Source organism: Harpegnathos saltator, unplaced genomic scaffold (assembly GCF_003227715.2).
Source record: "Harpegnathos saltator strain DR-91 unplaced genomic scaffold, Hsal_v8.6 scaffold594, whole genome shotgun sequence".
Taxonomy (NCBI): Eukaryota; Metazoa; Arthropoda; class Insecta; order Hymenoptera; family Formicidae; genus Harpegnathos; species Harpegnathos saltator.
The window spans coordinates 674589-688438 of record NW_020230420.1 but is presented as its reverse complement, the minus strand read 5'-3'; the positions used below and the strand labels follow the sequence as shown (position 1 = coordinate 688438).

Below are 13850 nucleotides of genomic sequence, written 5' to 3'. Positions count from 1 at the left end.
GCGCTCGCAAATATTGCAGTGGCAGACGCGCTTCACCGCCGCTCTACCTGCTCTCGCCCCTCCGCCGCCATCGTCGTCGTCGTCGTCGTCGTCGTCGTTGCATTCGCGCGGCATTCGCGTAATTAACGCGTAATAGCGCAATGGACGGCGGGTAAAAGTGGGCGAAGCGCGGGCGAGTTACGTGGGTTTACACGAGTGCTTTGGCACTTTGCGCCGAGCGTTCGACGAATTGACGCATTTGCATAAACGGCGCGCGCACCTGCGCGTATCTCGCGTATCTATACGTCCACCTCGAGAGAACGGCTATAATGAAGTCTCGATTCGAGAGTCACGTCGCAAATGCTGTCGAGACAAGCACACACTTCTCCCTCCGCGCTCCGCGCGAAACGCGGAGGAAGACTGACTGATATTGACGTGTGTGCGTGTGTGTGTGTGTGTATATGTGTGCGCGAGCGCAAGTCCCATTTAAATTCCTCTAAATTTCCCGCGATTTACGCCGCTGTATATTTTTCCGCACGCGGTCCGCACGCGTAAACCGGAATGTGAAGCACGAGCGCGTGGAAATCCCCGAGCAACACGTCGTTGCCTATATGCATATCCGATCGCGAGCAGCCGCGTAAAGTTACGCGAGGTGTCGAAAGCGACGACATAACGAACACAGCCGTGAAGAAACGCCGTGCGTTTCAGCACGCGCGCGCCGACGAGCTTTCCCGCCACCGAAGAGCTTCGTGGATCAGAGAAACGATCGCGCCGGTACATCGTTCGCGTAAACAGCGCGTCGCAGTCAAATCCCGTCGCGTTTTTATTTCAGCGCGATAATACGCATGCCGCGGCCCGAGATCGTCAAACTCTTTCATCGCGCGCCGCGTGACCTCTGCGCGCTGCTGCAGCGCGAAAGAATTTTATCTCGGCTAAAGAGCTGTGTCTTTTTCGTATTAGTATGACAGCATGACTCAATTAATATTGCTGCATCATTCCAGTAGTTATTTATATAATTGTGTGTGTGTGAGAGAGAGAGAGAGAGCGCCGCTTATCAGAGATATTTTTTAGTAGTACACATGAAGATGCGCACAGCGTAAAGAGATAATAATGTAAAAATCCGGAAATCGTCAGACTCGCTTAACGTGTAGAACGGACAACAAGGCGTTTTCATCAACAAAGACCTGGACCCGAGAAGGTTACATCAGACTGACTTGTTCGCAGAGGCGCGGAAACTTCTTCGCAGCTGGCAGAAACGAAATTGGCAGAAAACGCGCCGGGCAGATACGAGAATCCGCTCGCGGAAACTCAATCGGCTTGTGCAAACGCGATTTATCCTGGTCGTAGGAAATGGACGGGAAAAACTTCCGGGAGTTATCGAGAACGGTGTGTGGTCTAGTTTACAACAGCCGAGTTATCAGTTATAAATAGCCGACGATCGGATTTTTCTACCGGATTCTGAAGCCGCCGGACTCTCATCGTGAATTTTCCTACTGAAAATTCTCGTGTGATGCGGACGCGCGCGCGGCCGCACGAATTCCCGGCGATCAGAAGAAGCGTCAGGAGGGTGACCCCTGACCCGCGCCTCGTAAAGCCGAGCGCGACCGCTCGATTCCGAGAATCACTGCGAGGGCGATCGTATACGCGCGCGGTCGTACGTCGTGTAACAAGTGGACGTGTACCGGCCGACACCCCGCCAAGGTTATCCTTATCGCTCCGCAAATACGACTCGTGCGATTCAACGTGGGATTAACGGTCGTGGCGAACAATCGTGATTCCTCGAGAGCGGAAATCGCGACTCGAGAGAGCTGCCGACAGAACAACGCCGCGACCGCGCGCGTGATTTCACCAGACGGGAGAGAGATCTATCGATCGGCGGTTCGCTCGAGAGTTTCGGTGAGGATGTAAAAATGGCACGAGTAGATCGGGAATATCATCGTGGAAGAGATTCGTACACAATGTATATCGCGAGGTCTATATCGGTGGATTTGGAACTCGGAGACTCGTTATTTCCACGCCTGCCGCGAGACGCGCGCTCGTATCTGAAGATGAGATTCAGAGGAATCGCGGAGCCACTTTTAAACCGAGGACCGTCTGACCTTTTCCCCGAGCCTGATTCCTACGGGATCGTTAACGATAGCGCGGCATATATCGTCGGGATATATACCTGATACACTTAAATTTATCGACGGACTAAAAGAGAAAATCTCGGCTTTCTGCGAGCGGAGATCAAAGTGCCTGGCGGATCTTTCCTGCTAAATCGAGAGCCCCGGCACGGGAGGGGGCTCCTCTCTCCTATTCTGATCTTACAAAAAGGTAGGTCGGATTAGAAAGACGAAAAAAAAAAGGGAAAAAAAAACAGCTATCGCATAGCCTAAGTCACGAGACACCGGATTTTCAAATAATCGGAAGAGATAAATATCTCTTCTCCTCATTTCCAATTCGCTCTTTTTTACCTGCGGCTTGGCAGTGTGAAAAATTTAGCTAAGCTATCCCACAAAAGGGCAGGATGCGCCGTTAAAATATCGTATATTCATAGGATGGTTATATGTCAAAATATTAAACAATCGTGACAGTCGCAATAATAAAAGCCGTAGCAATAAAAGTCAACATTTTAACTATTTTCGTTGGAGATCAATGCGAATTTGCGGCATGCACTACATTATAAGGTAGCTCTTTGTGAGCGTTGGATTTAACGCTCACCATTGTGTTGACATCCCTCGACGTCCATTCAGGATCCCCAGTCAACGATCCAGTGACGATCACCAACAGGATGACCCCGAGGAAAGGTCGTTCTTCTTGCGTCGTACCACATTGATAGGTACTTATCCTATAATTCGCGACGCGAAATTTTTTTCTAGGCGGCGTGTTTTGTATTTACTTTTCATGTTTATTATCGGATATATCGGACGTTATTAGTAAGACGTGGTGTTTTGTTTTGCTTTCGAGCGAAATCGGCGGGTTTGATTCACGAAAAGAAGATTGAAATTTGCAGAATCGCTTAACGGACGTCGCAGTATAGTAAATTTCGGCATTAAGGAAATGTGCAATTGCGAAAATTGGCGATCGGAAAGATCACCTTCGGCAAACCTTCGCGACGCGTTTTGACACGCTCGCGTTTTGAGCGCGAGAATCGATGAGAATCGAAAATCGGTGACAAGACGATAATGAAAGATATAAATCGGTATCTTTGAACAAAATCATCGCACCGCGAATTTAAATAATTGCCGACAGAAAACCATTCTCGCAAAATTTATTGCAGCGCGAACGATACTTGAATGTTCGAGAATTTGGCATGAAATTCTCTCACGCGTGACAGCTTCGTTATCGAAACACGTGATATTTTTGCGAAATGAAATGACCGAGACTCGTCTATTTGCAAAATAATCGCGGCGCGGAAACGCGCATGAATTAATGACCGCGGCAGTTGCGAAATCCACGCGAGCGAGGTAACCTCCAGCTCAGCGTGCGGTGGCGCAATATCAATGCGCATTATATAATACTCGACATAACTAAGGGATCGTATTGAATGAATAATATCGCAAGATAATTCGATAGCTCCAGTCGGAGGCCAAGAGAAAACAATCATTCAAGTCCCGCAATTATCAGGTATCTTTACTAAAAATTAAGAAAGAACAAATCGGCATTTTGCACAATGCACAGAATTCTTCATGAAACACGATCCTTAATTTTCTCGAGCAATATATTTTGTCTTACGACACAAATATATGCAAGAAACTACAAGCAATTCGCACTGATTTTAACGACACTACTTCGTATAAACATGCTTCAGACATACAAAAATGTTTTTTCGTCTCACTCACCGAAACGACTTGCAGTCAGGGTCGGCCACGTTCCGCTTCAAATCTAGAACAAAACAACGGAGATGATTAGATATAAAAATTTGGTTCAACCAGCGAATGTGTGGGCACTGGGCAGGTAAGAGTGGATCAACCTCCCACGATCGTAACTCAAGTCATATCGACAATTATATCTTAGATCGTAAAAGGTTAAACAGAGAAGTGCAGGAAAGTTATAAATTTACCTTCAAGCCGACCCTGCTTGGCCCGAACCGGGTCCTCCGGTACGGCATCCGCGTCCCCCCGGAACTGCAACTGCTCTCGCGATGTGGCCGCGAGATCTGCCAGAACTGAAACACAAAGATACAATTTCCTTGGTTAGTAATTAGCGACAGGAAGGTTATTCAGTTTCGATAAATCGAGAGAATACGAAGCTGTTCAGCGCGGGAGTATTAAGAATCAACATACACGATTGTACGTTTTTTCTTAAATATAATAAAAATGCAATATAATACGATTACCTTTCGAATATTCGAATATCTCCATACTTTATGTTCTCAGCACTGTGATCACACTCGTGAAATATCACAATTCGATTCATTCGCACACATACACACACAGGCTGTAATAAATGCAAAATAATCGCGGAAATACCGCGTGACGTCTTCCGATCTGCTCGGCTGTGTACGAGAAACTGTAAGGATTCCACGAGTACGGAGCCTATTTATTGATATTACCCTTCCAAAAGTCACGCGACCTCCAAAACGACAACACGCTTGAGCACGTATTGACACCGGCGGTACATGGTCTATTTATAATAATTCAACGTTGCTCTATCGTTGCAATGTCAATCTGTGCTACACTATAAAATAATATTTAATTATTCAATATCGATATTTAATATTTTATATTTGATACGCGATCCCCGATAAATTTATCGCGTTCATGTATCGTTACATGTACGGATACTGATTATCAAAGTTTTAAGAATCGTTAGGACCACATAATGGTACATTTGAGCGCATCGCAAATTTCGGAAGGTCTGACCGTTCATCGTTAGGGCCACATGCTGCTGAACGCGCGAAGGTTACCGCGCGAACAAAGGCACTTCTGTGAAATCTCGCGTTACCTACGGCTCAGTGAGCTCAGTAACTCAGTAACTCACGATGCGAGATGTTTTCGTCGATTGCAGAAACTATTTTCTATTAGCGAAATAAATCTTTCGATAAAGATCGACGTCTCAATCATTGATAGGAGCGGCCGAATCGCGATCGAAACACGATAGACGTGAATGAGAATTTACGCAACACTCGATTCACTAGTCGCCGGGTAATAGGTCGATATTAGTAGCTATAAATTATGTATATGTACGATCTCTGACTGGCGAGCATAATTAATTATACATTCGCAGGGGCCATTATTCGGCTATTTGCATCAACATTTCTCGTTGTATGAAAGAGCGCGGAGAGCGTTTTACAACTAATCGATCGCTGAGGACGGAATGCTTTCAGCTGTCGCTTTAAGTCGATCGATACAAAAAGAAAAAAGTATCTCCTTCAAAGATCTAAAGCGGTCGAGCAAGACGAATGAAATCGTATTCGTCACCGTGAAAATATGTAAGAGAAAGAACATAAATACAAGCGTCCGACGTAACAAGTGATAACTGTTATTTACGTCGCGTATGCGCCAAAGTAACTCCTCGAACGTACGTATGCGTTATTTCTCATCGTCCCCTTTGAATCGTCCTCAAAATTCGCTGGGAAATTCGCTAATAAAAGCTAACGACCAGATCATAAAAGGAGAAAATATTCATTGTTTATCCATTTACCAAGGAATCTTTATTAGATTACTTAAGATTCGTTTATCGCGCAATATTCTTCTTGCAGTTGAGCAACAATTAAACTCATTGCTTGTTGAGACTGAGGTGAATAAATAATTCATCGCCGCGAGGCCAGACGCTGAGCGCCGGTTTCCCACTCGGCGGCGATCCGCACGCCCGCCGATAAAACGGAGAACGAGCGGAATCGCGAGAGACGAACGGCCGCGGAGAAATTTCTCCCTAGGATTCACAGCGCGCACGCGTTCGCGAGAATTGTTTCTACTAGGCGGCACGACATCAAAGGCTCCAGATGTTGCAGACGGCGATTAAGTAGGTCCCCGCGTTCTCTTTGAGCTCGGGAGAAGGTGCGTACACACGGCGCGGGGGGAGATGCAAATTCGCCTATTAAACTTATCTCGGAGAGGAAATCTGCCGAGGGTTCACGGGGGGGCGTGTTGGCCACCCACGATCGAAAGGGGATCGCCTCGCGGCTAAATAATTCATGCGATCGTAGTCCGCGAATGGTGTTACATATTCTGTCATGTCCGTATCGATGATCTCGCGTCGACGCCGTCTCGTCTCATACCGTTCCATCATCGCGATGCGGAATGCGAGAAATTCAAAGCCGCTTTTCTTCTTCCTCTCGACCGACCGTAAAAATGCGTTTATTTCGTGGTAAAATATTTGCTACATTAAATAATTTATTTATGTAAATAATTTATCTATATTCAAGTGAGCGAAAAGTAAGTCCAAAGTAAAGAAAGAGAAGTCAACCGGTGTAGGATATAGCCAACACGTCGAGGTAGATTCGACCTGGGATTTAATTAATTAATTATTAAATAATTATCCAGCTCCCATTTATTACATTCCCGCGTTAATTCCGCATTTGCGTTTTTCCACATGACACGATGAATGAATGAAATGCGTGCACGAACAATTGCTGGATAGATCTCCGCCCCTCAAGCATACGTCGTGTTGTTTTGCGCAGGGATACACCGACGACGACAATAGCGAGAGAGACAAGGCTGCTGCAGTCGACGCGTCTGCAACGATCAGCAGCAGCAGCAGCAGCACGATCACGACCAGAGCGACGAGCACGACGCCCAAGTGGCCGGCCAACGGGGACGGTAAGAACCAAGCAAAGGCCAACGAAAGAGGCACCGCGGCTCAGTACAGCGGATACCAACCGAAAAACGACTACCCGCCGATGTCTGCTCACAGCGACTACAAGTGGCGGACACTCGGCACTCGCGAGAGCGTCACGCAGACCAGGAGCAACATGTTGCAGTACATTAAAAACGGTGTGTACAATAAAGGACGTAAGTGTACTTTGGATCTCGAGTGCGCATCAATAACCCTCGAGAGAGAGAGAGAGAGAGAGAGAGAGAGAGACTCGCATTCTGAAACATCTCCATCGGCTGAGGAACGAGGAGGGGGGGGTGGGTGGGCGGGCGGCGCGGCTCGCGATCGTGGATCGCGGTCGCGACGACTCTGCTCCTCTTAATCGGTTTATGCAAATGCGCAAATGCAGCAACGTCATTGGCCGCGTTTTCGCCGTCGATCTGGCTCGAGGAATTTCAACGGGCCCGGGAGATGTCCCGAAATAGTTATTAATCGTTATTAAAACCACGCCGGTGGTCCCGCCGTTGCCGGTGCCGTGCGCGCTGTTCGATCAACGTTAATAACACGGCTATATCTCTCTCGAACGTCGGACATCTCCCGCGGTAATTATCGACGTGCTTTTCGCCGCTCTCTCTCTCTCGCGCGCGCGCGCGCGCGCGAGCGCGAGCGCGCGAACGCGCGTCGTGTGCAGAGGGTTTACGAAAACCAAACGACCGACTTACATGGCCGCTTGTCCGTCCGACTAAAGGCATTATACGCGAAATTGCCTCGGATGATGCAGCAGACGTAACTATTTGCGCCAATCGGCCGGACGCGAGGCGCGCGGCGGTGATCTGCCGCAATTACGAAACCGAAAGCGCGCATAAATCATCCGGCAATCGCCGCGATCGTGATCGAGCGATATTCGCAGCCGCCGCGGACTCTCCCGAGCGAGCGAGCGAGCGAGCGCGCGCGCGCGCGCCCCGAGATCACCACGGCGTTGCATAGCGGACGTAACGTAAAATATCGCACGGTCGCGGCTCTGTCTGGTTAGCATAATGGACGTTTTTATAATTATCCGCCGCGAGACGCGGTATAAATTCGTTCGCGCTGCGATCGCAACGCGGCGGCGCACCGGCGCGGCGCGAGCGCCTCTATTTGTCCCTCGAGCCAGTGCACCTTCTCCGTCTGCGCAATTGCACAAGCGCTATTTGTGCTTTGCACCTACGAGAGCGAGCAGCGAACGCGTGAGAAAGGCAGACGATGGCAGACGGTTCTTTCATTGAGACGAGCAGACACCATCTCTCGTAAAAACGGTCATCACGCGGCGCGATGTTCCGATGCGCCACACACCACACACCACACACACACACGCACGCACGCATACGTCACGCGAAATACGGCAATTTGTGTTCCCACGTCGGCGTTTATCATTGTTCATTGCTATTTACAATTATCAATCATTATTATGTGTTATCCTCTAAATTCGGACTCAGGGTGGAGTTTTCTCACCGAAGCGAGCGAAAAATGACGCGATGACAAAAATATCGCTCCAAGTTGGAAATTGCAAAAGAGCGAACATTTCACACGAGCTTGGAGCAGATTCGGACTCTTCCATGCGAGAGTTCATCAATTCACTCTGCATGAGCGAACAATCATTCGCGTTGCTTCTTTTTCGGTCGCTCCGCTTCACTCCGGCCGATTCAGATTCAATCCGGCCAACTCATATTATTATTATTATTTATTGCAGGACCCGCGAGCCCCCCTCGCGCCTAACTCTCATCGAACTCCCCATTTATCCTCGAAAGCATTCCACCATTTATCGCGATCGCCGTGTTGAAGTCTCTTCCGCGACAGCCCTTCGAATCGAATCGCAACGTCTCGCGTTCAAGCGCGCTCGCGCAAACACGGGGCGGAATTTCCACGGGAAACGGCGCTCTATTAATATGCAAATTAACGGCGATGATTGCGCGCGCGCCGCGTGCGGCTGCGGCAAACTCCGGCCGCGTGAAGAACTCTCGTGTCGCCCCGCGAGAGCAATGTATCACGCGCGCACGTGCGCGCCGCGGGATTGTCGGCTGTTGATTCATACCTCCGTTGAATGAGATCGATTTATTATCACACACCGGTCGATAGCCGATCTCGCGCGCCTCGCTCGGAGGGACTCATCGATCGCCTTTTTCGGGTGACCGCGGTTGGGAGCGCGGTAGGTGGGCGCGTAATGTCCCGATATATTTAAAAAGTCGGATCCTCATTCCTGGACAAAGTCCGAACAACCGGACAATCTCCCGAAATATTTCTTTATTTACTTTATCGATTTGTTCGGTATAGTTTAGTAAATATGGTGATTTTGTTCCGTGCAGGCGGCAGTTAGTAGACACAGCAAGAGTGCGCCCGCACAGAGATGGGCGGGTGTTACACATTTGTGTGTACATTAATTGTTTTCGGGGTAATAGCTCGTCCTAGGAAGCATCGTATACTTCGGGAAAATTAGATTTCGGGAGGTGGTCTCGGTATTCGGATTCTCGGAAAGACTCTGCCAGTTTCCAAATTTCGAGGTTGGATTTCGAGGTCGGAGCAACGCGCGTCCGCTCTGTAGCGCACGTAGGCAACAAAGCTCGCGCGCAATGAATGAATTGGCTGATCACAGTCGAGAATTTCAACATGACAATCTCACGGTCTCTCGACTCTTGGACGTGACCGACCGACCGACTCGCTTGCTGCTTGAATTTGATCTTACGTTCCTTCTGCATGCGGCGTCCACCACTTTGCTGGGCGCGGATTCGTGGAATTTTGACGAGTCAGCGGCTGTATAATTTCCGTTCCGAGTTTATCATTACGTTTTGCTTTTTTCGTCGATTTCGAGATCCTCGATCAACGAGGAAGGAAAGAAGAAGCGGTGCCGAGCAAACGATACGAGCAAATGCAGAACGAGCAAAAAAAGCTCTCGCGGAAAATATTCGTTTGCCGTCATGGAGACGATATCCCATTCCGTTAACTCGTATAATTTTGCATATTTGCGGCATGATGTGCCCGCCGTCGGGTATGCCCCGCCAGCGGTGTCCTTCGTGGCATCGTGGCAGACACCGTTGATCAAATACTTTCGAGCTGAGTCAGGGGTTAAGTTAACGCGGGACTAGCTAAACCGGCGAAAGAGGAAGAGTAAATTATCGATAAGCTCGACTTCGCGCGGCTCTCTTCCTCTCTTTCGCTGTCGCGGGCGTTAAGCGTGCACGCGGGATTAAAAGTTTACATGTCACGGAACGGACGCGCGCGCGCTCGCCGGGCTTATCCTCAAAGTTATAAAATCGCCGGACGACTGAATCTTAACGCTTTTCTCTCTCATAATATATTCCGGAATACGGATATTTGAATACAGGATGTGAGCGTGAGAGCACATACTTCAGGATTCCTGACGGTCGTGTCGTCATTGTGCGAACTCGCAACCGATACAATCTCGTGACAGTGCGGTCAGGAACCGGCAGAAGTAACGCGCCTACGTCTATGAAATTAGCATAACGCCATTGCATCGCCGAGATTAGACGGCCGAACGATTTCGCGCTGAACGATACACTACACTTCAGAAATCTCGTCCTGAGATCGTCCCGGCTGAATTCCCCGCGCACAGCCGATTCCTCCCTCGAGGAAATCTCGCTGGAGCGAACAAGTGGGATTATCATTAAATATATCAATAATCTCGATTATTTATTTAATTATAAAAAATTACCTCGATGCGATATGTGACGTGAGAAAGTAATGAAAAATTTGCATACAAGAATACGAGAAAAAGACTTATAAAGCACAACAAGCGACAAAATAGAAAAAATATCTTACGAAAATTTAAATATTTTACAACCTCGTTATAAAAATATCGGTGTCTTCGCGACAAGATGGAAACAATATCTTACGGAAATTTTAATATTTTATAACCCCGTTAAATATAAATAAAAATATTTTAACCGCTCTTTTTCTAATTTCTTTCTATGCCGACCGAATACCGGCGATTTGATTCGACCACTTTCGGCCATTCCACGCCGATCACGCGTTAACAATGTATTAACACACTCTAACCTTCAGCGCGACCAATTCCCCGCAGCGATCCGTAAATTAATCCGCGATCCGACACGACAAACGACATTTTAATGGGGGATAAGTAGCCGACGAGCCATAAGCAACTGGAATTCACGATCAGCCCGGCGCGTTTGACGGCTACCAGCGATAATTTTCGATTGGGAACGACGCGCCTCACTACGCAGCCGGTGGTATTCATAAAAGCAAGCGCCCGGCGAACCCGGTCCCGCCGATCGACACCGTCGTTCGACACGCGTAATCGACCCGACAATTACTCGCGGACAAATACTCGCAATTTATTACAGCTGCGCCAGCCGAGTCTCAAATCGGTCCGCGTATCTCGCTCTAAAAATACACCTCGTGTGCATCGCGGCGTCTCGCCGCAGCCGCCGCCGCCGCTTCCTCGTAATTCGGAATAATTCTGAGGAAACGAGGCGACCGCAAGGACGGACAATGGTAAGAGACGGCGCGCAATGGGGGACGTTAACGAGCGCACTTTCCCCGCGATGATTGCTCACAGCGACAGCCAGCCGCTCTCGTGACCCCCGACCCCCGTCGTAAGCAACGTGGCGGCGAGCGGCGAGTCTCTGTGTTCGCTTCCTCAAGCGATCATCTCACATCCATCTTTGGATATTCCTTTTCACACGGACGTTTCGCCGCTGTTATTATTTGTACTAGAATTTACGGATCCCCGGCTATACATTGCAGTTTCTCCGCGTGCGTGCGCGCGCGCGCGCGCGCGCACTCAAGCGAATTATACACAGTGACGGCGTCGCCGTAATTATCGACAGTACGTGAAACGCGCGTAGAAAGCGATTAGCTATCTCCACGTTGAATCAATAGAAAGCCCGGGCGACTTATGTCACTTAATGTAGAGGTTCTCGTCCGCGAAGCGAGCGAGCCAACTAGCCACTGCGCGATCTTGATCGCGAATATCGCCTCTCCCGCACGCGCGACTCATATTATATCGGTAACCGAGCGTGTCGGGTGCGGATCTAACGAGATATACAAAGATCCATCGCGATAAAACCGCCACTGAGAGACTGCCTTCTCTCTCTTTCTCCAATCTGAACCATCCCTCGCTCTCGCCTCTCGCTTTATCGCGGACGTTCCCCGATGGGACGGCGAAACATGATGATAACGCCCGCTCGTCGCTGCTCGTTATGTCGCATACGACGCTTCTCGTTCTCTATGCGGCGTTCGAAAAGCCCTTCGCAATAACTCATAATAATTCACAGACTCTTTCTCTCCGGAAGCTCGACGAGGTCGGCGCGAGTCTCAAAACTCGGGGATTTAAGATCCCGGAATTGCGGAATCAAGCCGATCTCTCTCTCTCTCTCTCGTCTACGACACGGCACGCTGCGCGAGTCGAACAACGCCGCGCATGCGTGTAGGTGTGAGGTTCCAAGCTTCCTGGGATAACCACGAAATTGTTTCACGACGACCCGACGACGACGGAGAGCTTGCAGAGCTCCGCTCTTCGACCGCGCCTGTACTACTCTCGATTATGAGGTCCTATCTGATCCTATCTAGGCCAACGGACTAACCGTCCGCGAATGTCTGTCCGCAGATCCTGCATACCGAGAAGCTCTGCGATATTCGGAGAAGGTCAAAGACGAAGCCAGCTGTAGGTGGCCGCGCGCAAAAGTCATCCGGGTTAGCGACGTGCGACCGGACCCGTCCGTCAACTACCATCCGCACTGCGCCATATTGCACGAGTGCTCGGACAACACGGGATGCTGCAAGTCGGATGAGCTCACCTGCGTGGCCAACAAGTCCCATACCGTCCAGCTTACATTTTACGTAAGTCCTCCACGTCCTCGTATCTTTCTTTTCGCGGATCGAGGAACGCTCTCGCGACTGGCCGGGCGAGCGACAAGGCATGTGAAAAATTTTGCAAAACGAAATCCCGACGAGCAATTGTATGCAAAAATAGTGGCAACAGTGTCGTCACAGATTCTTACTCTGTACAGAGTTAATCTCGATTCTCTAACGCGCTCTAAAAGAAGATCTTATTTCTTAAGCTTTTTCCTTGTGTACACGACGACTGCGAGATGCCAAGCGAGATTCGCCGCGCGCTCGCTCTTATCTCGCTCAGCCTCGATCTCCTCCCGCAATTTTTACGCCTTGATCGGGCTGGGCTGAATAAGCTGAAGTTTCCGCATGATTTATTGATTCGCAGAACCGCGATTAATTGTCACGCAAACATTAGCGCGCACAGCCGATACGAATTCGTCGGCGCTCGCGCAATTCCGCGTGCGTCGGGCATGCGCGAGGGGCCGTAATCATAATTATGAACTGCCGCGACGCATAATTTGCCGGGATAACGTATTAAGCGTATTAACGGCACGAGATCGGAGAACGTCGCGGACTGGATCGGATCGATTGGGCGATAAACGTTCTCGACGATAAATGCGGCCTCGCCGCATGGCGGACGCATCGCCGGGAGAAAGATCCACCGGGAGATGGGTGCACCGCGACGTAAGCAGGAGGACTCTATCCGGCGGGAGAAAGTACCATTAATCGTGTAAACTGTATTGCGGGCAATTTATTAGCGGGATGTCCCGAGGAGCCCGACAATATGCGGGCATGATTTACGGGACGTCGGCGCGACGTAGAGTCGCAAATCAGCGAATTCTTTCCGCTTTCCTCCCCGGAGAGCGTTAGATCTCTCGCGCGGGCGACACTTTGCACGCGCGAGCGCGTAAATTCCACACGCGGTAAACGGCAACGGCTGCCGCCTTTTTCCTCTTTCTCCCCCTCGTTCTCTCTCTCTCTCTCTCTCTCTCTCTCTCTCCCCCTCCTTCTCTCTCTCTCTCTCTCTCTCTCTCTCTAGTCCATGTGAGAGCAAACGCGGCTCGTTATCGCGCGCATGGAATTGGATGCCCGCGTAAAATGCCTCTTATCTTAACCTACATAGGAATAATCGTAGTAATTGGTCCGGTTTCGAGCGGACGCATTAGTGTCACGGAAAACAAGTGGCATTATACGGTGGCACGACGGCGGTGTTGGCTAATTGAATAATTTTTGCCTCCGCCGGGCTACCAGACGCCCAGCCAGCCGTCGTAATCCGAGTGAAC

General features: G+C 49.6%; 1 protein-coding gene across 2 annotated transcripts in view; it reads left to right on the top strand.

Annotated features, from left to right (window-relative positions):
* LOC105186330 (uncharacterized) overlaps positions 1-13850 on the top strand; it is a 107279-nt gene that overhangs the window by 45019 nt on the left and 48410 nt on the right. The window contains exons 2-3 of one of the 2 annotated variants that reach the window (XM_025304176.1): positions 6587-6899; positions 12341-12573. In XM_025304176.1, coding sequence (XP_025159961.1) covers positions 6587-6899; positions 12341-12573 — 546 coding nt within the window. Of the gene's footprint in view, positions 1-6586; positions 6918-12340; positions 12574-13850 lie in introns of both variants that reach the window. The other variant, XM_025304175.1, reaches the window with a different exon arrangement.